The following is a 26,771-nucleotide window of genomic DNA, read 5'->3' as shown; positions in this document are numbered from 1 at the left end:
CTCTTAAGAGCATTAGCAAAGAAATAATCCCTGTCATCTACACAGCATTTTGAGCACTAGCTGAAGTGTGGTTATTTTGTTCCCGGGGCCACGCTGAGCCCATTTGTTCCTCAGCACATGTGATGTGGGGTCTGCCACCGGCCCTTTGCCGGATACCATGTGCTCATGGTGTGTACTGGGTCCACTGCCAGGGAGCTGTATGGGGCTGGAGGTGGTGCTGGGGAAGGCTGGCTGTGCAGTGTACACACAGTACACCAGCCAAGCACACCAGCCAGAACAAGGCAGCTAGCACCCAGGCACCGCTCCTGGGCTGTGCCTACAGGCCCTGGGCATAAATGAGGCAAACAAAAACCAGATGGCTCACAAAGCATCTCCCTGCTAACCTGTAACCTCCTGCAAGTGTCCTCATGCCTAGACGGTAAGTATGATGTAGTAGCCCTTATATTCCTATCAGTGCTGCTAATGAGTGATGGCCTGGGCCTGAATCCTTACAGCTGCATTAAGTGCCAGTTGTAAATAATCATAAGTTGGCTAAGGGACACTGTGCAGGGAGAAGCCCAAGTCAAAAGGAAAACTGATTTCTCTATGGTTCCCACAGTGGTGGAATTGCTACTGCAAACCCCCTTTGAATGCAGTAGCACTTAATCTTGTTCCACAGGTGTTTACAGAACATCAGCCCTCAGCTCTGGCAGGAGAGAAGAAATGCACACAGGAAGGTCTGCGCTCAGGGGGCTCAGCAGCTCTTTGTGGAAAACCAGCAGGGCAGTGTGATGCCCAGCACACACAGCTCCAGCACCTGGGGAAGCCACCATGGTTGGAGGATTGGTGACAGCTGGTCCCTGCAAGAGGCAGCTGTGAAAGATGGACCTGGGCACCATCCTGCTGTCCCTCGCTCCCTGCTGGATGCCTGTTCTTGCAGCAGGCTCACAGCACTGCAGCCTAGGGCCAGAGGTGTGGGGTGCTGTGGAGGCTGCAGGATCCCAGCCGGGGTTGGGAGAAGGACGGAGGGAAGCAGTGTGCAGCCACAGCAGGGCTGACAGTGCAAGGAGCAAGGATGTGGGGCTTTGCCTGCAGGGTGGAGTGTGGCTGCTAGCTTTGCTGCTTAGGGCTTAACGCTCTAAAGCCCAGCTGATTCCTGCTCATAAGCAAAGGGAAACCACAGGCGTGTGGGACGCTTAAGGATGCTGTGCTTCTTCAAACCATGACAGGACAAAGGCTTGGGAGATGCATCAGTCTTTGCCTACTGCCTTGGAGCTGCCTGAGTGTTGCCTGGAGCAGTGCTGCTGGGCCCATGACTGCTTTGCCTGCCACAGGACAAATCCAGAAAAGGCTGCCCAGAGACTTTGCCAACGGGACCTACGAGCACAGCAACATCTCAGGTACTCAAGTGAGCCTCTCCATTTGTGGGCTGTGGGGGGACGCATGGTGCACAGGGATATTTACAAGGGCACACGGGTGTTTCTGTAGTGGGGGGGCTGCAGTGCTTGTGTGATCCTGTGCTGTGCTCTGGGGACATGTCACATCAGAGGCAAAGCTGCAAGCACAGGGAGAAAACTTAAGGCTTGACTGCCTTCCTTATAGCGTAAAGCTCTCCTCTGTGCTGACTCTGTGCACATCATGACAGGCCAGCTCTCCAGCCATGGGATGGGCCCAGCAAACACACCCCTGTCTTCACAGGCTGAGCCAGGACCCTCAAAAAGAAATGAGGCTGGAGATCTGTTAAAAGCACGAATCGTCTCCAAATGCTGAGGGTGATTATGGCTTTCAATCAGGTTCCTGATGTGCAGCAGGTGCAGCTCCCCAGTGAAGAGGTATCCCCTTTAGTTCTGGGGCTGCCACAGGGTGCCTGCCCAGTGCTTTGTTACTGAACTGTTATTCCCAAACCTCTCCAGTATGTCTTCTTTCCCCTCTCTCCAGTATGTCTTGTTTCCAAAGTGCCTATTGGGAACAGTGCCTGGACCACCCCATCTTCACACCATTGCTAGGGATTGGTGGGGAAAGTGCAGGCCAGTGTCAGACAGTTTAGCCACATAACAGATCCAGTCCAGGCATCCAGGCAGTGTCCTTAGCACTGCTACATTTATGCATGCAGATGCATGCACTGCCTCCTAACCAGTATTGCTAGACTTGAAGAAAGACCGATCTTACTCAAGCTTATGCTTTATGCCAGCCCAACATCATCTCAGCAAAAACACAGTATTTCTCCATAGCATAAAGTAGTATTTTTAATTGCTTTGAGTTCCACCCAAATTCTATAGCTATTTTGAGTATTAAAAATGCCCGTACATTTCCTTTCCTTCTCACTAGGTGCTCTTTGCACCCTGTCTGCATTCTGGACCCTTCTGGTCCCACTGCTGCTGGTCAGGAACACTTCACGTTACAGAGTTTGCAACTCATTTCCCAAATACAGCCAATTAGACTTCCCTATGTCCCTCCTTTAGAGTTGCACAAAAAAAAAATATTCAGAGACTTGAAGAACCTGCAGCAGTGACAGAGGGGATGGGCAGCCATTTCACAAGCATCAAGGCAGGGGGCTTTGCCACCACCTGCACTTAATCTCCCCCTTCTCCTCCAGCACAGTGCACAGCTCTGCCCTCACCGCGCCACGGACGCTACTATGTGGATAGAGGCTCCGGTGTCTCCGTGGGTTCAGTCATTGTGTACTGGTGTGAAGAGGGCTACCGGCTGGTGGGCAGCGAGAGGCTGTCCTGCCTCCAACAGGAGAGCACCGCATCCTGGAGCCATCCCACGCCCCACTGTGAGGGTAAGGAGCCTGTCGGCAAACCCGAGCCCCAGGCCAGCATCGTAGAGCCCCTCTGCCCTCTTGCAGGGCTTCAGCCTGGTGTGTGGGGTCACCAACCATTCACTCACTGGGAGTTCTCACCAGACTCAGACAGTGGGCCCTATAAAACTGTGTCCCAGCTGCCCCGAGAGGGCACAGGCCAGGCTCCATCAAGTCGGCGGTCATTGGCACCGGTGAACTGCAATGCTTTCAGTGGAAATGCACACAGACCTGGGCATTCTATTCCATGCCCTCTGGTGCAGACCCTGTCCCTCACCCCCAGCTGCCCTCCCCTGACGCAGCTCCATGCTGTTCCCTTGGGCCCTGTTGCTGTCACACAGAGCAGAGCTCAGCGCTGCCCTCTGCTCCTTGTGAGGAGCTGCAGCCATCAGGCCTCCCCTCAGCTCCTCTGCTCTGCGCTGAGCCAACCAGGGAAGCTCAGTTGCTCTTCATACGCCTTGCCCTCCAGGCCCTCCTCCATCTCTGTAGCCCTCCTTTGGACACTTCAAAAAGCTCCATGTCCTTACTGTATTGTGGCATCCACACCTGCACCTGGTGCTCCAGGTGAAAAAACTGGCACAGAAGTATCTGGTACAGACCCAGGTCTCGCAAATCACAGCCAAAACATTTCATGGGGGAAGAAAGCTGAACTTTGTAAAAACCCAAGACGTGCATTTTATAAAAGCACATGCAAAGCGTGCCACTTCAGATGGCCTTGATCTTTCTTCCTGTTAGGAACTCACAAGAGCTAATGGCTTAATAACAAAAGAACAAAATCTATTCCTCAGAAAGCTTTCTCTGATGAACTCTGAATTGTGCGCATACAGAAAATAATTTCAGGAAAATTGCCCTCAATAATGCTATTTATTTTTGCAGCAGTAAGCAAAAACATACAAGTGTAAATACAATACAGCTATGCATGAACTACTGATCACACTGGGAATTAAAGACTCAGGGGCCCTCTCCAAAACCACCTACAAGCAGACCTGTGGTAAAAACAGCTGTTTAAGGAGGATGTTAAATGGAAAAAGCCTGAGAGCTTTTGGTGCTTCTCTTCCATTTGCTCAAGCCAAACAAAAACATTTTACAAAGGTAACACCTGACAAAAGTCGCACCAGAAACATGTGTTTCAAGAGCAGAACATCCCATAGGTCCCACATTCGGATGCTTTGGCTCAGCCTCTACAATGGCACAGGGAGCTTGCTCTTTAAATATGAATAAAGCCATTTGCCTTCAATCTAGAGCTGTAAAATCTGGTGATAAGCAACAAGAAAGGCAATCATGGCAAAATAAAAGCAATGAACTTAATTGCCATAGTTTTCACATAGTTCTGCAGTAAAATGCTCATTAGCAAATCTTATCTTCCCAGCTCTAAGCAGGTCCTGCATTTGTACACCACTTAATGCAGAAATTTCTTCAGTGACAAAAAAGACCCACACCCTTAGCTTCACTTTGCAGTCTGATCACAACACAAAGCACCCAATCTCTTCAGCCTGACTGCAGGCAGCAGCCACACATTGCTGCCTCGCCAACAAAGTTCCAAAAGCAGTAGATCCACATTCACAGAAGTTGGTCAATGTCCCTGTTGGTGTTTAATAACTCAGGCCCACCAGAAGCACGCCTTCAGGCTGCCAGTGGCCTGCCCACATCATCTTCACTGATGATTTTGACAGAGGGGTCGAGTGCACCCTCAGCAGTTTGCGGATGACACCAAGCTGTGATGGTGCACTTGACACACCAAGGGATGGGATGCCATTCAGAGAGACCTGGCCAGGCTGAACAGTGGGCACAGGTGAACTTCAAGAGGTTCAAAAAATCCAAGTGCAGAGGCTTGGACCTGGGTCAAGGCAATCCCCGCTATCAGTACAGGTTGGAGGATGTAGGGATGGAGCACAGCCCTTACTGGTGGCTGGCAGCTGGACATGAGCCAGCGGTGTGACCTCACAGCCCAAAAAGACAACTGAAAGCTGCGTTAAAAGGAATGTGGCCAGCATGGAGAGGGAGGTGATCCTGCCCCTCTGGTCTGCACTGAGAGACCTCATCTGGAGTGCTGCATCCACATGTGGAGTCCTCAGCACAGGAGAGACGTGGATGTGTTGGAGCATGTCCAGAGGAAGGCCACAGAAATGATCCAAAGCATGGGGTACCTCTCCTATGAGGGCAGGCTGAGAGAGCTGGGGCTGTTCAGCACGGAGAAGGCTCTGAAGGGAGCTGTAAGAAGGAAGGGGATGATTCTTTAGTAGGGCTTGGTGGGACGGGACAAGGGGAAAAGGTTTCAAACGAAAAGGGGAGAGATTTAAGTTGGATATAAGGAAAAAGTCTTTCACAGTCAGGATGCTGAGGCACTGGCACAATTTCCCAGAGAGGCGTGGATGCCTCATCCCTGGAGACACCCAAGGTCAGGCTGGAAGGGCTCCGAGCACCTGATCGAGCTGTGGGTGTCCCTGCTCGTTGCAGGGGAGTTGGACCAGGTGACCTTTAAAGATCCCTTCCAACTGAAACGATTCTATGGCTCCGTGATCTCCAACACCTCGCACACAGGCTACCCGGGCCCGCCCGGGCCGCCCTCCGCCCGGAGGCGTTCTCAGTTCCGCGCCGTGCCGCCGCTCAGCGCCGCGCTCTGCCTCTGCCCGCAGCCGTCCCGCCGCCCGCCAACGCGGGCTCCCGCCTGGCCGTCGCCGCCGCGCTGGTGAGCGGAGCCGTCATCCTGGCGCTGGCCGCCTCCTTCGCCGTGTGCTGCTGGCGGGAGCGGGCGAGGAAGAGCCGCGGCCCGGGGCCGGGGAACGGCGGGCGGTGAGTGCGGGACGCGGCGGTTCGGGGCGGGCCGGGTGGGAAGGGCCGGTGCTGCCACCTGCCGCACGGCCGAGGCGGGCGGGGAGTGGGGAAGGGGCGGCTGCGCGGAAAGCGGCCGCGTGCGCATCTCTCTGCCCCTCGCAGGCAGCGGCTCGGGAGGAAGCCCGGAGCGGGACGGACGGGCGACGGCTCGGCCGCACGGCGGGGCAGGAAGGCTTTCGGCAGGTTGAAGCACCACCACCGCCGCGATTACCACCTCTCGGCCCTCTCCAGCTCGGTGTTCCCGGGGGCGTTCGCGGGCTGCAATAACGCGGCCTTCCAAAGGTACCGCGGCCGCTCACGGCCCGGCGGGCGAGCCGGTGCGAGGAGCGGCTGCAGCCCAAAGCACGCATCGCACGGGCGTTCGGTCCCCCCGCCCTTCCTTCCTCTTCGCTACCGCAGCCCCTCACTGGGCGCCAACACGGGGCACCGCCCGGCTGCGGGCTCCCGTGGGGGCCGCGGCCGTCTGACCGCCTCCGTCCCCCTTGCCTTCCTCAGGAGCCCCGATCACCTGCCCCAGTGCGGCTCGCAGCCCGGAGCGTGGCTGTGGCCGCAGCTGGCATCGCAGCCGCACTCAGCGCCCCGCAGCCCGCCGAGCCGCCAGCACCGCTGCCTGCAGCCGCCCCACGGACCTGGCCGCTTCGACCGGCCCCGCGTCCTGCCGCCCGGCTGCTACCGAAGCTTTGCGGAACACAGGCTGTCAAACGCGTGCGGTAGTGGCCCGTTTGAAAACTAAAGCCGTCATTCAGTGTTTTTTTGTTTTTTTTTTTTCCCCCTCCTCCCTTTCTTTCCAAACATAAATTCCTTGAAACGCCACAGAGTTTAGGAAAGAGTTCACAAGAGCCAATTACTGCAGCTGGGTTTTCAAACAGAGAAAATTGGACACTTAACTGGGAAAGGCTTTTTTGATACAATCCTTTTATTCCCCCTCTCTGTCCAGAAGTGCGCGCTTCAAACAGAAGTTCCCGTGTTAGCAGCTTCTCAGCTGATCTTTCAGGAAAAATGTGTAAAGCCAAGTGGAACAGCCCTGCTTGAGGCTATAGGCAGGTGCAGACCTCCCTGTTTTAAACACAGAGGTCAGATTTTCTGTTTAGGGCTCTTGTAAAGGCTGAGCGAATGCTGCCAGGTACCAGAACAAGGACTGTATCTCATTAGATGATTCTGAGTATTTGCAGTGTGTTGCACGGGCTGAGATTTAAAGGATTTCAGTAGTGGTGGTTGTTGCTCAGAACTTGCAGCATCCACTCATCCCTGCAAACAATCTTGGACTTGCAAGATATAATGACAAGTGTGTAAAGACAACCAGCCAAGAGAAAAACATGAATTTATCTTCAATACAAAAGACCCAGCACCTTTAGAAATAAATAAATAATAATAAAAACCAACTCGGGGCTTTTCATCCCTTCATCTCCCGCATTAGAAATTCACATCACACACATCAGGACCTGCTAGCTCTTCATGCACTGCTGCTAAGTGCCACAGGTTGCATCCAGAAGATACCACCACTCATTTTCCTGTCCAGCAGCACATGCAGTGTGTGGCCAGCAGCATTAGAACAGACCTGGCCATACGTGCTCGATGCATGCTGGACAGATGGGATCAAGGAACGCAAGCACACAGGGATGCTCAGAAGCCATTACTGACTGCATTAGTGAAGAGGTGCTTGGCAGCCCCACAGCTGCTGAGTGTGCAGGACAGGGACGAAAAATGAGCACCCAGAACACAATCCACAAGCATCACCAGCCAGTGCTCATGGTTGCAAACTGCAATACTCAAACTGTCCTGCTGCAAAGGCTGGGAGCTTTGGGATGTTTGTGTTATATTAGGACTTCTTTCCTTGAAAAGACAGAAGGTAGAACAGCCTTATGATAAAGGTAAGACCTACTAGCAGACATCCCTGGTAACTGCTGCAAGGAAGTTGAGGGACAGTTTTTCTAATAAAGGTGCCTCTCCTATTCCACCTCCTGTGTCTTCTTTTCACACCATAAGGCACCAGCAAGGGCTGGGGGCTGGATGGTGGTGGGAGGCAGCAGCTGTAACAGCTTCCACAGATCCCCTTCAGAAGAAGGTGTCACTTGCAGTAGACACTTAGTAGCAACCACACCACAAGAAAGAAAAGCCTTTCATTCCCACATAACAAGCAAAGCTGCAGAAAGCAGGGGACAAACAAGACCAACGTTGTTATTTCCCTTTGGCTCACGCCCTACCTTCAACATCTTGTTTTTCCCCTCCCTCTTTTCCCAGCTGAGCCTAACTCAGCCCTGCAGGATTTGGCAGATTGCACAGACTGTAGTAAACCTCTTGTGAGCATCAGACCTGCCCAGTGCTCCCACTCACTGGCAGGGCCCCAGAACTGTTCCCAGGCTCACTGTGGTATGACTTAGGATGCAGTGCTGAGGGTGTTCTGGCCTCTCCCAACCACCCTGGCATGCCCACTGTGCCACATACACAGGTTGTGCTTCTGTTTCCCCAAAGTATACCGGAATGTGTGGGGGTTCAGCACAGGGTCTATTCTGGGAGCAGTACTGCTCAATCACTGGCTCACATAGAGAGACAAAAAACAGAGAAAGAAAATAAAATTAGAAGGGAAACAAAAAGAAAGTAAGATTTTTCATAAGTAAAAAAGTGAGACTTTTCATATCTGTCCCTTCTTTTTTCCCCTCTTCCTCACAGAACTTCAGGGAAAAAATAAAAAATAAAAAAAAAAAATTACCACTCATTACAATTTCCCTTCTGCCCAGTGAGATTTTCATGCAAGAAAATCCAACCAGAAAACCAGTTGGGACACATTCAGAGTTCACATTTCCTTGGATCCAAGCAAGCTTTTACAAACAGAAGTGGAGTGGGATTATTTTTTTGTTTTTCCTACATAGAGATTGACACCTGCTTCCACTGCAGACTGCAGCGATGCACATTTTAGATATCTTTTGCTGACTGTAATAATCCATGCCCAGAAAGATGCCAATTTTGAAATGTCATATCAAAAAGTTAGCATTTGCAATAAAAATATGACAGAGTAGCTTTTCCTCACTGAGAAAAACGTCAACTTGAAACAAGCATTTTATGAGACTGATATATTAAAAAATATATATTCATCTGATAGAACTGAAAAGTTTCCTTGGGGGTTACTTTTTGTGTGAGAGAGAGAGAGAGAAAAGTTAAGATTTCTATCAAAGAAATTTGATCCCAAGCCTGTGGCAGTCTAAGCTCCAAGAGCAGATTGTCAGCAGGGAAGAACCTGCAGACCATCCATCTCAGACTGCCAGGAGACTGAAGCCAATGGGAGGAAGATGGGGTAAGGGAGGAAGCTCAGCTCTATTGCAGGTTTCCCTATCAGTCACTCAATCTTTACCGCAGTTCCTTCTCACTTTGCCTCAGTCCAGCAAAGAGCAAAGATTGTGAAGAGCCGTCATCAGCTTTGCCCTAGGTGCCATCAGTGAGGCAACAGGAATCACCATTTGCCAGAAGAGGAGAGAGAAGGAAGGTACCTACATAGAAGCTTCAGGTAATTTGTGAACAGAAAGAGAAAGCAACTCACAAGCCTGTTACCCCACACCTTCTCACCACCCTTTGGAGCCAACACCTAACACTTCTAAACCAGAGCAGTGCATGTGGGGCTGCTCTTCCCAAGAGAAGCTCCCTTCAGCTTCCTCCACACCAGGGAACAGGGCTTCCAGACAAGATCCTGGTCTCCTGGAGATTTAGTTATAAATTTAAATAAAAATTGCATATTTTATGCAATATTCACTACAAAGGTGGGCCACGGAATTGGAGGAAACCATCAGAAGAGTAACAGAGTGACTGCAAGGTTGTCGTGCCAATTTCTGTCCCAAACAAACTTCACCATCAGTTGCTTATTGTTTGAACAAACAGAGAATGCATCCTCAGTTTTTGATTAAGGTTAAGACTCCATACCGTAAAACCTCACCCCTCATGCTTATTTAGAAATAGTTAAAACAAGTTTTGGACAAAATTTACATTCCTCAGATAAGCTCAGCTTATTGGCCGTGTATGGGCTGTCAGCACTGGCAGAAGAGTTTTCAGACCCTCCGTGAAGACCTGAGCAAGATTAGCGTTAAGACTTGTAACATTCAGGTGCTAAAGCTATGAAATCCCAAGACGCATTCTTTGTGATCCCGAAAAGAACAGCAACACTCTACCAGTACAAGCTTCCTAGACTGCTGCTTTAAGTGCACATCCACCATCACCGCATCGGCTCCAGCCCAAACTGTTTTTGTCACATACCACACAAACCTAACAGTAGTAAGCGTAGGGCAGACTCCAGGAGGAAGGCAAGATGAAGATCCCACTCTCTCAAGTGCTGTATATGAGATCAAGGTGTACTGAGTTTACAGCATTTCTTACACTGTACCCCAAAGCTCTGAAAAAGGTGCCAGCATTTGGAAGGTAAGGAAGGAGCACAGAAGTTTTTACAGTCACTACCTGCATGTTCAACAGTAGTGACTGATAATACACCGTGGAAGGCATTCCTATAACTAGCCACAGAGTTGCACAGTGCTGGAAGCTGTAAAGTAGCAATATCCTTAACAGAGGTGCATTCACAGCAAACAGCACTGCTCACATCTCTGCTCCGTGCACACTAGAAATTCCTGTCTGCTGGCATTCACTCACCTCAGGAGTTAGGAGTACCTATGGCCCCTTCAGCTGGGATGGGTGACAGCCCCAGGGCCCTGACCTTGAAGCACTGTGCCACCTCTAAATCACAACACACCTCAGTTCTGAGCAGCACGAGCTTGTATTTGAGCACTACAGCTTTCCCCAAAGGGATTGGTCCTCAGCACTGCAGCACCCACCTCTCCATGTATTTATATATGCTCCTAAGCTCCCTTGCAACTTAGGGCAACTTCCATGCATCATGAGGAGAGGAACAAACAAGAACTGTTCTGTGATCTTTTTAGGTGCATTTTCCAAGCTCTCTTGCAAGGGTGAGAGAGAAATCAGTGTATGTCTGCCATCTCAGGGAAAGATATATTCAAGCACAACCCACTCTACAGAGCTATAAATTGCTGCACTTTCCCTGATATTCTGCATCTTCAGTGTCTCTGATTAAATGAGCATCTTGGATAAAAGTTACGATAGGGGAAGGGAAAACAAAAACTGAGAGTTTAAGATCTTAGAATACAAACTGCTCAATTTTATGATTTAGAACTGTTATGGAAGCTGGCAATAGTGCTTTAAGCATGGTTAGAGCAGCACTGTTGCACCACCGCACTGGGAAGGACACGTGCTTACACTTGTCGGGCAAGTCCAGAATTTACAGAAGGAAAAGGAATTCATGCAAAGGCTCTTCATCTTAACTAGGAGGTGACATTATATTCCCTGCTGTCACTTCAGATAGATGCAATTTCCTTATGAGATCATGATTATGATTTCTTTCTAAATCAACCTTCAGCATCAACCCAGCAGTACGGACCCCAGAATTACTACAACTGAACAGAGAATTCTCTGAAAACGCAGCAGAACTTCTGGTACCAATGCATTCAAGGCTAACAACTCCCTTCCTTCCTTTAACGTGAATCCATACTCATTTTGGAGGCATATGATCCGTCCTCTCTTTCTCCAACTTCATCTCCACCACCCTGTTACCCTGTTAGCCAAGCACTGTTCTTGTTATCATGCAAGGAAGTACTGAAGATGTTCATAATACATACAACAAGAAAGACAGGCCACACACTGAGATGATTACATGTTTGAAGCAGACACGAGCTTCTTCCTTTCAACGAAGGGCCTGTACAGAACTTCTTGCAGTAGGAACAAACAGTCCATAAATGACAAAAAACCTCTGGAGAAACCAACAGAGCCCCACACAGCTGAACAGAGTGAAATGGCTGGTTGCTTTTTAAGCAGGGGTGCAGTAATCAGCACCAGATAGCATGTAGAAATAAGCCAACAGGAGCACAAACCGCCACACCATCCATCTCAACACTGATGCATTTTAGCATTATGTGACTCAACGAGAACTCCTTTGTGGGACAGGGTAGCACCACAGAGAAAGGTCATTCTAGTTATGAATCTTCCTCTCATCTAGAAGCTTGTCAGCAGGCTAACAACACGCTATCATACAGCTCTCTCCTCAACAGCTGAACCCTGTGCTTAGAGGCAAAAGACACAGGCTCAGTCTTCTTCCAGTGCCTCCTGAAATGTGGCAAGGAGGCACATCAAGAAACAATGAAGATAGCAAGTTTTCAGGAATAGCTGTGCGGAGCAGGAAGCAAATCATGGCTACTGTAGGAAGCTTGCTTATTTTCAGGGTCAGGAGGAGAATTCCTCTTCCTAACATGGAGCAGCAAGCACTTCAGGTTACAGCAGAGAACTGCTGAGTGGGGCACAAACACTTCCTTTGTTTTGGGGGTGGGAGGGGGCAAGGCTGGCACAAGCAGAGCACAAACATGTTTCCAAGTAACCAGGGCACAGGACTGATCTGCTGCAAAAATGCCTGCCCAGACAGAGAACATTCAGTTTGGTTAGTAGTTGGCAGTGAGTACAGTGCTTCCCCAACCTGTGCTGTTGTTGGACAGAAGTACAGAGTGCTCACCAAGCAATACTTTATAAAGTGAAGCATTTGTTGTAATTTCATGCAGACTCAACAACTGATGCAAGGAGGCCGGATCCCCCTGCCAGCTCACAGTTCAGGGCTCTGCTGTCAGTCCTGTGGCAACAGGGAATATTTAGGGAAGGCAGCCAGACCAAGCTATACAGGTGAGAAATCCTTCTGCTCAGGCACTTCTAGCAGTTCTGGCTCCCAGCCATTCTCATGAGCTGGGCTCTGAAAGATTCAGTGCAGCACCTCAGTCACAAGGCTGCTGGTTTTAAATATCAGAGCAGGTCTCCAGCTGGAAGCATAAGAGCTTGCTGGAGATCTTCTGTAGGCCCTGCTGCACAGTGAAAACACTTCACACCTTTGTTTAAAACAAAGATGCTGAAAGATACAAGTTCTAACTAGAATTTTCATCATGTGTTGAGACATTATTATATTCTATCTGTGCAAGTGACATGGTATATCCAATTGAGAAAGCGCAAACTTAACTTCCACGCTTCAGATTTAAAGTGATGCCAATAAAGGTTAAAGGCATCCTCCAGCTATTATGACAAGTAAAGACAACAGAACCCCTGTAACAATTCTATGCTTTTTCCATCCTTTGGTACAAAAGCCATTTTACAGTACAATAACGCAATGAAAAAGTCACTCCAATTCAGATGAACAGGAGGAAGAGATCATGCAAGAACATACAATTTTACCAGGTGCAACACTTCAAAATCCAAGTTTTTTTTTCTTTTTTTTAAAAGAAAAGCCAACACAAAGTCATCATCAAGTTCTCTGTTTTATTTAAGATTTTAGTTTTAATTCTGAAGAAAGAGGTACATTTCCTTGGTTTTAGTTTTAGCGTCAGGTTATAACCATGTTTATCTGTTTCTTTTTCCTGTCTTTTCAATACTGCACAAACGTCCAGAAACTACAGGGTTAAGTAAAAGCTGCAGGCAGAGGAGGTCAGAGGTTGCTCCTGATGGTGATCATGTGGCCCCAATGCAGTGCTATCCCAGAGTGCCCCAATCAGGTGAATCTTTGTTTAAAAAAAAAAAAAAGAAAGAGAGACCGACAGAGGAGACAGAAAGACTGAAGTAAATATCACTCGTGTTTCAGCTGCTTATAATTATATTATGTATATGCTAGGTATTAAATCTGTGAATACTTTTAAAACATTAAAGTTTACTTTAAATCTAAAGCCAAAATTAAAAAAAAAAAATAAATCTTATTCTCCTGTCTCTAAACCACTCTTCAGCAACATGCCATTTACTCAGCGCTATAAGTGTTTTGGCTTTCAACACACTTCATGTCAAACCTCTCACTGAGTGACACAAAGTCCTCTTTTCTGAAAAGAAAAAAAAAAACAGCAATTTCCCTGTGTAGTGCCACACTGAATGCAAAATAAATGGTAGGCCACTGCTTGCCCCACATGCTCAGTAACTTCATTTAAATTAAATACCTTTTTCATATTTCTGCACTTGGTTCTGCATTGCATTTTTCCCCTATTGTAGGCTGACGCTTTTCCACTAGGCAGGAATACTCATGTGCAAAAAAACATAAGACAGTAATATTCTCCTTAAGCATTGAGACTGCATTTTGATTTCTCTCTCTCTCTTTTTTTTTTTTTCTCCTTAGAATGTTTAGAAATTATTTCTAACGGTGCATTTCAAACACCGGCTCAGCAGAAACTTAATGAATCCGGCCATGACCCTGTGATGGCATTGCATTTGGGGGGGGAGGTTTGATCAGGAACTGGATTCTTCAGAAAGAAAGATATGACAGGGAACAGTAGGTGGGTGTGGGGAGGAGTCGGGGTGGGACACTTCCTGCATTTCTAACGTTGTTTTTTTTTTTGTTTTTTTTTCCTCCTTTCCTAATGACGATCCAGCGCTGAGCTCTGTAGTAGATCTGTGGGGGTTTTACTGGGGGGTCTGAAGGCTGTCTGAAAGCCTGGGGGTGGGGAATGGAAACTGGTTGGGTTTGAAGGAGGAGAGTAGGGATTCCAACTGGCTCTGTGCAGAGGGATCTGTGTGCCGAAGGGATTACTGTGGTGCGTCTGTGACGGCGCTGCACTGGGGCCGTCCACCTCTGTGAGGGCCTGAAGAGATTTTAGCCAATGTGGAGGATTGTCATCTTGAAGGGTGTCTAAACTGTTTCCTGTGGAGGCTGGGATACCTATAAAGAGAAGAAAAAAAAACAGGATACAGGCCAGTCAGAGCAGAAGCAAAAAGCCAAGCATGAAGGAGGTCAATTTAACCTAACACAAAGCAACAGTGAGAAAACATGATTAGTTTGTACAAAGAATGCATTTTACATTATTATATATAAATCACCCTGCCCACAAAAGATTTAACATTAAATCCAGATAGGAGAAAGTTCTCCTTCAGAGCTCTTTTTCTATCAAGCATTCTGTGCAGCGACTGCATCCCTGTTTCCATGACCTTACCACGCTGATCCCCTACCAGTACCCTGCGTGCTTCGGTTCCTACTCTGCCTACCTGAATCATGTTTCAGCCTCACTAGTAGGGAAACACAACCAGACAGCCTTATAAAAGAGAGCTTTATAAACAAGTGGAGTACGTCCCTTTTTAAATAGGAAAGTCCAGTTAATGCCTTCAGTGCCTCAGGACCAGCGACGCACATACCGGACATGCCATCCAGCGGAAGGGACACCTAGGTTGACCCTACAGATAAGCACTGATCATCCTGACTGCCTGCAAAGGTCCCAGGCATGCACTGCAGAAGGTCAGGTGACACTTTATACCTAGAGTTTCCACACAAATTCCTGGACCCTTGAGGTTTTGTGGATGGAAGCTGGAAGAGACCACCGCATACTGACTTTTTTTTTTTGCAGACGTAAATCAGTTTGTGCCAAACACCCATTGGATGGTTTGCCAGCGGAGCTGAAGGAGTGAGAAACGATTACCTGTGATGATTGCGGGGTCCATCCAGCTGCCAGAGCTGTCCCAATTCAGGCTGTCGGTGGTGGCAGTGTTGGACGTTGGTACACTGTGGTTGGCGTTGGAGGGGGAGGAAGCATTGGGCAGTCCACCAAAGCTGATGTTAATGTTCGGTAGAAGTGCCCTTAGCCCGTCCTGCCATTCCTTCATATTTAAACTCTCTACAGAACTGCTGTTGTCTAGGAGATTTACCAACAAAAAAAAAAAAAAAATGAAAGATAAAAAAAAAATAAAAAGCTGAAGTTAGAAGGACATCTGTTTCTTCGGTGGGGTATGGGATTTTGTTTTTACTTTTTAAAATCAAGCATTTAATACTTTCTCTGTCCAAAAACTAGGGTCAATGTTTATATTGTTGATCAATTATCCAGAGGATTGGCAGGTCTTAAACCAAGTGTAAAGGAGTGGGAGAAAGATTTAACTCCTCCCCCAACTCCCTGTTTTTTCTTTTTCAGTTCATGGACTCAATTCCTCAAGGGCACAGAGGCTCTCCCTCCACTACTAATCAGGTAAAACATACCAGATCCTTTACGAGAAGACCTCTGGCACAAGTCAGCTAACCCAATTCATCTGCTTTATCAATGGGCAGCAGATGTGAAAGGGTTGTCTTCTCTGAAGTATATTAAAATGAAGAAAGGCTAGGTAGGGCTTTGCTACAGAAACCGAACATAATTAAAGCTCTCGAGGAACCAGGGAGGCAGGGGAACATCACAGGTCTTTTCTGTTTTGTACAGGCTGATCATTCACAGCTCTACAGGTGTTCTTCTGAAGAAAATGGTAACTAAGTTCTCATGAAGTTGGAAGGAACACGATTTCCTCTTGCAGTTGAAGAACAGTAGAAAAAATTCTTTAAAGACCTGTTAGAGTAAGTTCTGGCACAGCAACATCCTCAAACTTTGGTTAGATGCAAACCAGCTGGGTACCACGACTGTCAGATCTGAACTATTTGGCTAAGTTACTCAGGGCATGTATTGAAAAGGGACAACTTGGTTGTTAACAACAAACGATCCCCAAACACAATTTGCAAACCATGCTGCCTAACACAGAGCATCAGATTCTTCAAACCATCTCCTTCTTTTGGTATGCAAAAGCAAAACAAGCAAGAGCATCCTAGTATTTACAATCAATACAGAAAGCCATATTTAATATTATCTTGAAGTCAAATATATTTAAAAGGAGAATGGTGGGTAGCATGCTTATACTAAGCTCTGATGAAAACTCTGAAAACAACTTTTTTTTTTTTTTTTTAAAGCCATTTCTGCCTGTCCTAATTGAAGAAAAGATCTTGATGTTAGCCAGGATATCTCTGTGAGATACATAGATGACAGTGCTACTTCATCGATAGAGATTTAAGTCTTCATGGAAAATCAGAGGATGTTGCTGAATTGCAACTCCATACTTGGGCCCTGACAAAAGCGGACTCCCTTGCAACCAAACCTGCCCAGGCAATTTTTGTAAGGGCAATTCTCAGGAAGAACTGGTGCCTTTTGTTAGGTTTTTGTAGCAACAAAAAAGCAAGTTCTTGAAATCTTGCGCTTTCATAATGAACTTTCCCTTCTGAGACTGGATTTGTATTTTCCTCTTTAAAATAAACCTAATGTAAGATGCTCTTTCATTCCAGAAGTGTAATAACTTCAGTCACAAATAACAATAAATCATGCTTCAGCCTATATCATCAGCTGAACTCAAAACCAAATTTCTACACTGATCTGCTGTATCCACTTGGTCAGTGATGACTGCTGGAACGACACCTGCATTTGCTTCTACCCCTTCCATGTCTCATACAGACGCTTGTGCTGGAGCAGCTGTGTGCATGTCCCTGCATTGCAAGTCAGCAGCTGACATCAAGAATGTCTGTGGCCAAACTGCTGCTGCCTGTGGAGCCTGGAAAGGGGCTAAGCACAAACGCAAGGAAGGTACTACAAAGATCATCCCTTTTGCCTGGACAAGTTTGTGGGGTAGAATTTGATGGTTGAGTGATGTTATCCCCATTCACTGGCTGAGGCTAAGCAATCACTCTTCTCCAGAGGGCAGTGCATGAACTACCCCGATGGGGAAGAAAGAACTCAAGTGTAAGCAAAGAAAAAATCCTGTCAAAGTAAACTCCAAATCTTGTCTAATACATGCACCACGTTTCATCTAGAGATTCAAATGTTAAGTGCTACAGGAGGAAAAAAACAAACTAGTAACTGCAGTTCTGTATTGAGCAAGTAACTCAGACCAGTTTTTAGTAAGCTTAGCACACAGACATGAGAAAAGCAACCCAGAGTCCCAGCTTATGTGTCGCTATCTCCATAGATGTGTGGCAAGAAAGTGGTCTACAAGTCATGGGGGATGAGAAGAACAGGCTTTTCACTGACTTGTCCTAGCTGCTATTCATTTGCTGTTGAGTCATAGTGCGCACTGCTAGCTTCCATTCCTACTTCCATTTCTCCTACTGTGGAAATATGATCTACTTCCTGTTCTCCTTAGAGCTCCCACTTTTTTCCCTGCAATATGATGGCACACAGACAGTTTTAAGGAACTTACTTTTTTCACTGAGACCTGTAAGATTTATTTATTTTAAATCTAGTTACAGAATCTTTTTTCCTGGGTTAAAAAAATTGTTTTAAGTGCTAGCCAGAAATATATTTGATTTTTGCCCAGTCCTTCCAAGCATTCATTAAAAAGCTTAAGAAGTTCCAAAATTCATCTCTCAGGGCAATATTAACTCTTTCACAATCACAGAAATCACTTTTTGATGGATTTCATATAGCACAGCATCAGTTTCCACTTCTTTCAGCAGTTTTTCACCACTGCTTCCAAAAGCTTGTGCAAAGCAATGCAATTCAGTTTAATTACTTCAACTATGGGGCAAAACGCACACACAGGATTCTTACTAAGACAAAGTGTAAGCTAATATGATTACCAAATACTTGTGAGTTGGGGAACTGCAAGCTCCCCATGGACTTAATCACAGATACTACTAACCCCCAGCGTGTCTGCAAAGCTCATGAGTGAGCAAATAAACCACAAACCTGCAATGTATGTATGGCACATGCACACACTATGCTAATTAACGTCACTGAGAAAGTTCAGTGAAAACAAGGCCATCAAGCTGACACCATTTATGAGAAATGGGATAGGAAAACAAATACCACATGGCAATAGGCCATCCTGGGCTAGAAAACATGGATTATTGTCATGTTATACTCCATATACTGAAGACATTGTACAGGGTTCATAAGAGTCCAGAAGGATAACAAGCATTTGCAATGAAATATTCTCAATGGAACCTCTTCAAGGAATGGAAAAGACTGACACTTTCTGATGAAGGGCCATCTGTGAGGCAGGCACTGCATACCACTGCTATTTACCCAAACAGAATATAAGATAGAGTAAAAGAAAAACTTTCGGTACAAAATGGATTAAAAGGATTCAATATCATAAAATGATATTATTTGCTAGCAACAATGAAGTTTTATTTATCAAAATCTTGTGCTCCTGGGTACAAAAAGAGGCAGACTTCAGATGTCCCTTTCTCAGACAGCTGAGATTGTGGAGGCTGAAAGGCAAACTATGACAAAACAGATTCTGCCTTCTGACAGCAGAGAAAAAGCAAGCACCACATTACTGAGGCACCTGTAACAGGTTTCCAGCTTCAATAACAAACACAGAGTTGAAAACAACAAACCAAAGTTTCACAGCTTTCTCCCAGCCCCCAAGGAGAAATGCAGCCATTACTCTTGTAATATGGGATGGGTTAAGGGATTACACGCATTAGGGGGTCAGAGCAGGAGGGATCGATAGAGTGTAGATGGTAAGGCTCTATCCCCCTTCCTGCACCACCCTCTGAATCCTCAGTTACTGGGATCAGGTGAAACACTCAGCTGGAAAGCATCCTGATGCAAGCCATGAGCAATCCCCGAGCACCATACACAGCATGACTCAATCCAAAACAATTAAATCAGCATGTCTCTGATGGAGTCTGTCAGGTTCTAAGTGTAAGTGAAAAATAAGTCGACCACACAGGTAGAAGTTACACCCACCAACTTACAAAAACGAGCTCCCTCAACACATTATTTTTTATCAAGTTTATGGCTATCATAAAGCTAGTACCGTATTTATAAACAAAAGGTTAACTTCCAGTTACTACAGATCCACTACAAATAGCATTTTCTTACCTTACCCAACTTCACTTCCTGATACAAAACACATTCAATTTTTGACTGGCTAACAACTTCAGTTGGACACCATAACCTATGAACATGAGAACCAATGCACTATCCCTTCTCTTTCTGAAGGAGTAGAAATACTGTCTCCTTCAAGAGCCTCATCCTACTTTAAAGCAGGATGACCAAGGATAGTGGGAAAACATAGAAGAAAACAAGTCCAAATCCAGTTAACAGCAATGAAAAGATCTTATACATCAAGATGAAACAGAATGCATTAGAGATACCTCCCAGCCTAGTTTCTGGTACAAGAAAATAGCCTGATGAAGTTTCACTGAAAGCACCACTATTTGTATGAAAATAGACTCAAATACTGTTTTCTGACTGTATCAAACTTCAGCCTCCTCTTGGTGTGCATTGCATAACCCCATCTGGCCAAGTGAAAACTTGAGTTTCCAGAGATGAACAGATTAAGCAGTTATGAAACAGCCTGGATGGTGACATAACAATATATTCTGATAGTCAACACTACAACGCAGACCCAGAGGTGTTTCAAATCTGGCTATACCACACTGGTGATATTGGTTCCCTAACATTTATGCCCAGGGTAATGGGACACCAAGTCTTAGTGCATTTGGTGGGAGATGAGCTCACTATGATCAACTCTGTATCAACATTCAAACAGTACCTTCTTAACTAGGAAGGAAGAGCACAAGATCCTCACATTAAGTAAGAGCACTACAAGCAGTTCTTTGCAAAAATTATATTCCAAGTTAATGCAAGAGTCTGATTGTACTAACTGCATAAAACTTAAAATATCTTTATGCCAGGGGTCCTACATATTCTTGTTGACTTTTCAGCAGGACTACTCTGTAAATGTAGGCTGCAATTATTTTTTAATAGATTGGTACCCATCAGTATGCCACGTGTGTGGCCATGGCACTCAACAGTGCTGCTGACCAGCCCCAAACAAACGAAAGCAATTCAGAGGAAAAACCACTGTGTGAGAAAAGAAATGAACATACTGTAATGTCACGTAACTAACTGCACAAGCTAGCAACAAGTGCAGAGCGCATCAGGGTATACTCAGTAACTGAATGCTTGTTGCAATGATCTGACTCAAAGGAGGTCCTTACCAAATCTTCAAGGATACCATAAAATGAAAGTTTTTAAGCCTTGGCAAAACAACCAGAATGACAAAGTTGGGTCCAAAACAGAAATAACAATAGTAATTAAAAAAAGAGACAGGAAAGAGAACCTTAAAGAGTTTACCAAGAATTTTTCAACTTGATCAGAGACAAGTATGACCACCAAAAAGAGCCCCACTCCTTTGCAGTGAGATCTCTATCAGTCCCATTTTAATAGATACCACAGTTAACTCATGCATTCTGTGAAACATTCTGTTAAAGAAGCCATTGTCACTTCAGAACAGATTCTTTTCATTTTAGAATGACCTTCCGCTATTAGTATTTCTCTTTGGCAAAAAGTTGTCCAGTAATTCACTTCGTAGGAAGAAGAGGACATTCTGATATATCCTGAAATGAAGTGATTCCCATTATGTGAGATACACAAGTTTTTGGTTCAAAAGTCTTTGAACCAAAGCCTCTACACTTAACCACCTAAGCAGTGATAATAAAAACTGTACTTGTGACACTAATACAAATAAGTTTGTCTGCTCACAGAGTTTTTAAATATCACTTAAACTGCTCAAGTCTGAAGGACTTGGTTCTCAGACTCCTGAAACCTGTGATTTCTAGGAATCCCAGAAAGTTTAAAGCACATGAGGTTAAACACACAGATACACAGGTCTGAAAACATCACTCTCAGAAGGTGGCTGAATCTGCCCACATTCAGACTGCAGCACTGCTTGTCAGGAACACAAGTAGCCACTTTGAATAAAGGGTAATAGAAAGTAAAGCTTCACAGATATTCTCTACACACGGGAAGCAACTTGGCAATCTAAAAAAGTTAGACCTTTCTAAATATCATTCCCCAGGGCAGTTTTCAAATGAAACTGTCATATGCTCGTGATCTCCAGGAGCAAGGGGAGCAAAGAAACACAGACACAAAATTGGGTTTGGTAACAGAGATACTACTCTGAACTTTAAAGTAATGCAAGTAAAGCAGCTTTTATCTTGCCTCTACATTGATTTCTATGGTTAGATCAATTCCACATCTACCCAAATTAAGAGAGGTCACATGAATCAAAAAGCACTATTTTTTCACTTCTTAAAGTGCAATTTAACATGCCTGTAAAGTGAATTATAAAGTACAAGATGAATACACAGAATTCTAAAGAATGCACTTTAAAGGGGAAAATAAATATTTTTTTCTCCTAAATTTTGCTTTTTTTCTGAAGGTCTGATAGCATAACCTGTGACTGAGTAACTACTGAGAGATATTCAACAAGACCCATATTCACAGCATCAGAACTTGTATTAGATTTGAGAAAAGCCATTTTATATTAGTATTCTGTCCTTGTGACCGACTTATACATACCATGGCTTAAGAGATCAAATCTAATACATAATTACAGCAACCAGCCACCTAATTTTAAGCTATAAAGAAATTTCACATCAAAGATTCTAGCTGTCTTTGAAACATACGCCTGAGCTTAGGTCAGATGTTTCCGAAGCATGCTGGAGCACTGCAGCCTTTTTATCACCGACTTTAATTATTTATTGCTGTAATATAGCATTACAGTGTACAACCTCAATCTACATGCAAAAATGACAACATATTTTGTAGTACTTTCACCTGTCAGTAATTGTCCTTTCATGAGCTAATTCCTCATTCAGAAACGGATCCTCTAAGAACACACACAGTTCTTCCAGCAATAATACTAAATCTTAATATAAACCTAAACTGAGCTGCAAAGACTGTTAAGACACTGCAATTAAAAAGATAATCGGAATCCTACATGTAGGACATTTTGATAAATCCTAGAAAGACACACAATTGCCATTCACTTGAGAAAAATAAGTAATTTTAACATAAGAATGTCTTTTACTATTAGTTCCTGAATCAGACTTCAATCTCACCAGGTTACACCTTACTTCTCAGCTGAAAAATGCTTTCATTTCAAATGAAAATCCTTTAAGGGTACTATTATTTTTTAATTTTTCCTTAATGTGTAACAGTTACTGCTGAGGTTTATTTGTTAATACACAATTCTGTGGGAAGATAAAGCTTCAAGAAACTTAAACAAAAAGTAAACCTTTCATGACAATAAATTAATTTCGATTACTAACTTCAAATAGAGATTACATATTTAAATAAAGTTTATTTAGAAATAAATTTATCTAGAAAGCTTATTAACTGTCTGTGCTTTTTGTTAAGGTCGATCAAACTAGAATTTGTGTATTTGGCTTAATCCACAACGGCGTGAAGCTTGAAGTCTTTTCACAAGATGTGGCTTTGTTTGACATTAATTGTTTCACAGAGCTTTTATAACATTTGGTGAATCATCCTTAAAGAGTTTGGCAGAGAGAAGGTCTTGCTTTTATAACCAATAAATTCAGTCTACCATCCATAAAACACAGACAAGGTCCCCGTGCCACTGAAGTTCCTTTGGTGAGACTGCTACAGACATGGAACAGTCAGGAAAGGCTGACTGGAAAACCCTTCCCTCTGTTTCCCCTGGATTCTGCTGGAGAGTTGCTCCAGAGCTGCCAGAGTGCAAATTAGGTGAGCCACTAAGGCAAATTTTAGCCAGTGAAGCATTTATTTCAAATCTAGCTATGTTAATGTGATTAGTCATTCCTCTGATACGGAGCAGCCAAGAGAAGTTGGAGGATTTTCATTACACTTTTTCTTTACATTGTGACTCTTTCAAAGCAAAATTATGCAATTAAAAGCGGGCACTGCGCCACTCAAAAAGTGGCTTTCACTGCCATCAAAGACTTTTATAATTTCTCAGAGAATAAACAAAGCTCCCAGGGACAAAAACATAATATTTATACACCAAGCTTTCTTTGGGATAGTATCTCCTGTACAATTGTAAGAAATAAATCCACAGCCTTTTCAGAACAGTTGCAAAGATCAGCACCAAAAAGGCAATGGGGCAAGGAGGGGGTGAGATGAGATTTTAAGACAGATGGAGAAATAGCAAGACTTAAAGGACAGGTGCTGGGGACGAATTTCTCTCAGACCATGACATGACTGTGTTACGTTAGACAGAATTACTAGTGAATACAAAGCACGTGGAAGTGAGGAACAAGATAACAGAGGTACAATAAGGAATATCCATAACAGGTTTCAAACAATGTGACTTAAATCTTGACGCTGATTTAATGTTTTAAAAATTAGTCTGAAATCCCACTTCCACATACTTTATTTTAAATTTAGCAGCATTAAAAATAGCACCTCCAGAGGAAGGGAAGTGAGCAAGCCAAGAGTTTGTTTCCAAATGGAATTAACTTGTTACATATGGTGCTGAACACTACCTCTTAACTAGTGAAATACATTAGTTCTGACAGAAATAAAAGGAGAAGAATGAGAGCTGGAGCTTATAAATAAATGCTGAATTCCAAGGGGGGAGGGGAGGGGGAAAACACACACTGGCACACAGCACAGCCAGAAGATGATGGAGGGAGAGGAGGGCAAAGGCCTTGCAATCTTCCTGACAGAAATTGGTCTGAGGCACAAGAACTGCAGAGTATTCAATCATAAAGATTACACCAAGAACTGTATCATCTCTGCTGAGGAGAGCAGAGCACACATGACCTCTGTAGTAGTCCAAACAGCTTTTTTTTTTTTTTTTTTTTTAAAAAAAGTAAATTTAAAAGCAGTGTTCAGTCCTTTAATTTCAAATAAAGTGCAATCTTGATATTGGTGTAACATCCATTTCGAAGAGTAGCTTCCCTGTACTCTGCAAAGATTCCAGCCTTCAGAGGTGCCAAATCTGGCACTTAAACTATTAGCTGCATCACTTCCAATGTTTATACCTCATCAGCTAATACTTCAGCTACAGGCAGCCATGGATCTAATCAGGAGCACATAAAAGAATGTTCAGCTGCAGTGCTTTCCACACTGCTGCCGACAGAATGCCAGATGTCAGCAAAGACCAGCAAGGGAGCAAGCAGTCTTCTTTAAAGGCTTAGAACAAATTTAATGGACTAATACTTCCTACTGTTAAGTGTAAGACCATCTGTACTTAAAACTGGCATTAAACCTTTCACGCACTGCCAGGTCAAGAGGAAAAGTGTAGCAAAATGCTCTTCCAATCCACTACAATCAAATAAAGGGACATGAGGCATTACCATTTAAACTGCATTAGCTGTTGTTAGGAGGATGGGATTTAGTAAGTTTTGTACACAGCATTTTGAGATTGAGTTTTACAACTTACGGCATTGAACAGCAATACGACACAGGTCAGACCCTCTTTTAGAATGGAAAAGAAAGGAAAAGTATCAAAAGCAAAACAAAAAACAACAACAACAAAAAAAAACACCACCAAATCCTGAAGAACTTCATAACAAATGTTAAGCCAAAAACCACAGGAAAAGGTCAGCACATATGCTGTCATTTCAGTTTCTTTGGATTTCTGCTTCTGCATAAAACAAGTCGTGATTTTGGTATTAAGTATCACCCTAGACAAAATCCAAACAACAAAGAAATTTGTGTCCTAAATGGAAATACGGTTGCATTTTGGGAAAACACCAAGTCAAAGACTCAGTACAAAAAAAGGACAGTGCTGGTTCTGATACCTCACCCTTCTCCATAATCCGAAGTCTAAAACAAGTCATTATTAATGTATTAGGATGCTTCCTTCTTTCACTAACCCTGCCCCAAAGGTGGCATTAGACAAGGAAGGATTTGGCATTCAAGATGAGCTCGATAGCTAAAGACATGGAATCAGGAGAAGATGCAAACAAGTAGAACTGTTTAAGTGTGGAAAAGCTCAGGATTTAAGTCTAAATGTAGGCAAGACTCAAAAGTATGCATGATAATCAGTGTCTTGTATGCGATGCCATTACTGCAATGACTGCTGGATGGCACCCAAATCTAGCAATAGGTCTGTCCACCTATTTATTGACTCAGTCTTTAAATACACATAATTCCATCAGTTAAACTTTGCATATTAAAGAGATAAGCTACAATAACAAAAAGCCCTTGATAGAACAATATTTGGATTTACCTATTATTTCCACCTACAAAGACTTATGACATTCAAGACCCATTTTGAAATTCCAGAAACAACTCACAAAGTCTCCTGCTATCTCCAATAAGTTTCAGATTAAAAAAATTGATTGATTTTACAGCTGATATTTTCAAAGACAACATAAAAAAAATCCTTCCTTCTAAACAGGCTTTAATTCTTTATGTTCTCTATCTCTCTGTATTCACAACTGACAGATCCATCACAGATTCCTAATATCTGTGTGAAGAATATACACGCAATGTGGTACAGAATGAGTCTTGGAGAAGTTGCAATTCAGCCACCTCATTGTTACTGAATTGAGAAGTTCTTGCAATTATGTTTTCATTTGGAATTAAATTCAGGATAATTATGAAATTAATGTATGAAATTACAGCCACTGTGTCAGAACGTCAATTACTCACATCTTACATAAAACTGACAGGAAAGGTGGATTAATTTCCAGCTTTTCATTCTACTTTTATCTGTAATTTTATTCTTACACTTCTTCTATATAATAAAAACCATGTCTATCAACCACCCAGTAAGCTACATGTTATTTATTTTTCCAGTACTAATATGTACATATATTATCATGTGTCTCAAAAGATACTGTTAATGTGGGATCTACTCTGTGACTGATTCTGTGACCATACCTACAATTTTAGAATATAACACCAGGCAGGCTAGCAAAGATGACAGTGTGTTAGTTATTGAAGTACAAGGCTTCCTGATAGCCTAAAGTAATACTTAAAAAAGTATAACATCCACACACACTGCTGTCAGTTTATCTTTCCTTTGGTTTTATGTGAAGAATAAACAACAGCTACACAGTCTAAGTTTGGACTGTTTTACAAGCAAGCTGTCTGGAAAGTCATCACTAAACTTTTCTCCTAAAGCATATTTATAGTTTTAATTATACTGTAAACTTTCTAACCCATCCCATTCCAGAGAACAGCAACAAGCCTGATCTGTTTGCATCAGCTATTTGGCAAAATCATGTTTTCTGGGGGGAGGGAGAGATTCAATTTGATTGAAAAGTTCCTTTAAAGACTGGGGACAGACATTTCGTGATGAGCATGGCAAATTTCAAGTATAGTCAATTTTATTTTGAAGTCAACCGTGTCATGGTGTCATTTCACCAGAAACAGTAGAATAAGATTAATAAATACCAATTGTGAGAAAGAGGCTACCAAATCCCACACAAGTTATTTTTAAATGAGAACTTAGAAATACTAGGTAGGACCTGTGTCTTCCCATTTACATCTACTGTGCTTCACAGAACAGAACAACTTGGATATGTGGAGGTATAAACACAGCACAGCTCTGATTTGAGACAAGACCTCTTTAGAGTATTACATAT

At 44.1% G+C, this 26,771-nt stretch overlaps 3 protein-coding genes across 6 annotated transcripts in view; 1 reads left to right on the top strand and 2 right to left on the bottom strand.

Moving 5' to 3' along the window:
* LOC125691301 (solute carrier family 23 member 1-like) overlaps positions 1-26,771 on the bottom strand; it is a 55,894-nt gene that overhangs the window by 26,142 nt on the left and 2,981 nt on the right. The window lies entirely within an intron of this gene.
* On the top strand, positions 1,292-6,365 carry LOC125694342 (uncharacterized). Its single transcript, XM_048947397.1, has 5 exons — positions 1,292-1,379; positions 2,576-2,963; positions 5,324-5,575; positions 5,720-5,899; positions 6,113-6,365. Exons 1-5 carry the CDS (start codon positions 1,292-1,294, stop codon positions 6,348-6,350), a joined length of 1,146 nt encoding a protein of 381 aa, XP_048803354.1. The 3' UTR covers positions 6,351-6,365.
* The window catches only part of CNOT4 (CCR4-NOT transcription complex subunit 4), a 67,837-nt gene continuing 54,010 nt past the window's right edge, over positions 12,945-26,771 (bottom strand). For 2 of the 4 annotated variants that reach the window (XM_048940493.1, XM_048940503.1), the window contains exons 11-12: positions 15,088-15,300; positions 12,945-14,336 (exon numbers count right to left, since the gene is read on the bottom strand). In XM_048940493.1, coding sequence (XP_048796450.1) covers positions 14,035-14,336; positions 15,088-15,300 — 515 coding nt within the window. In that variant the 3' untranslated portion in view covers positions 12,945-14,034. The remainder of the gene's footprint in view (positions 14,337-15,087; positions 15,301-26,771) is intronic. The other 2 variants (XM_048940513.1, XM_048940523.1) reach the window with 1 other exon arrangement.

This window comes from Lagopus muta, chromosome 1 (genome assembly GCF_023343835.1).
Source record: "Lagopus muta isolate bLagMut1 chromosome 1, bLagMut1 primary, whole genome shotgun sequence".
NCBI lineage: Eukaryota > Metazoa > Chordata > Aves > Galliformes > Phasianidae > Lagopus > Lagopus muta.
Note: the sequence above shows the minus strand (reverse complement) of the source record. Positions and strands in the feature narration are given on the sequence as shown.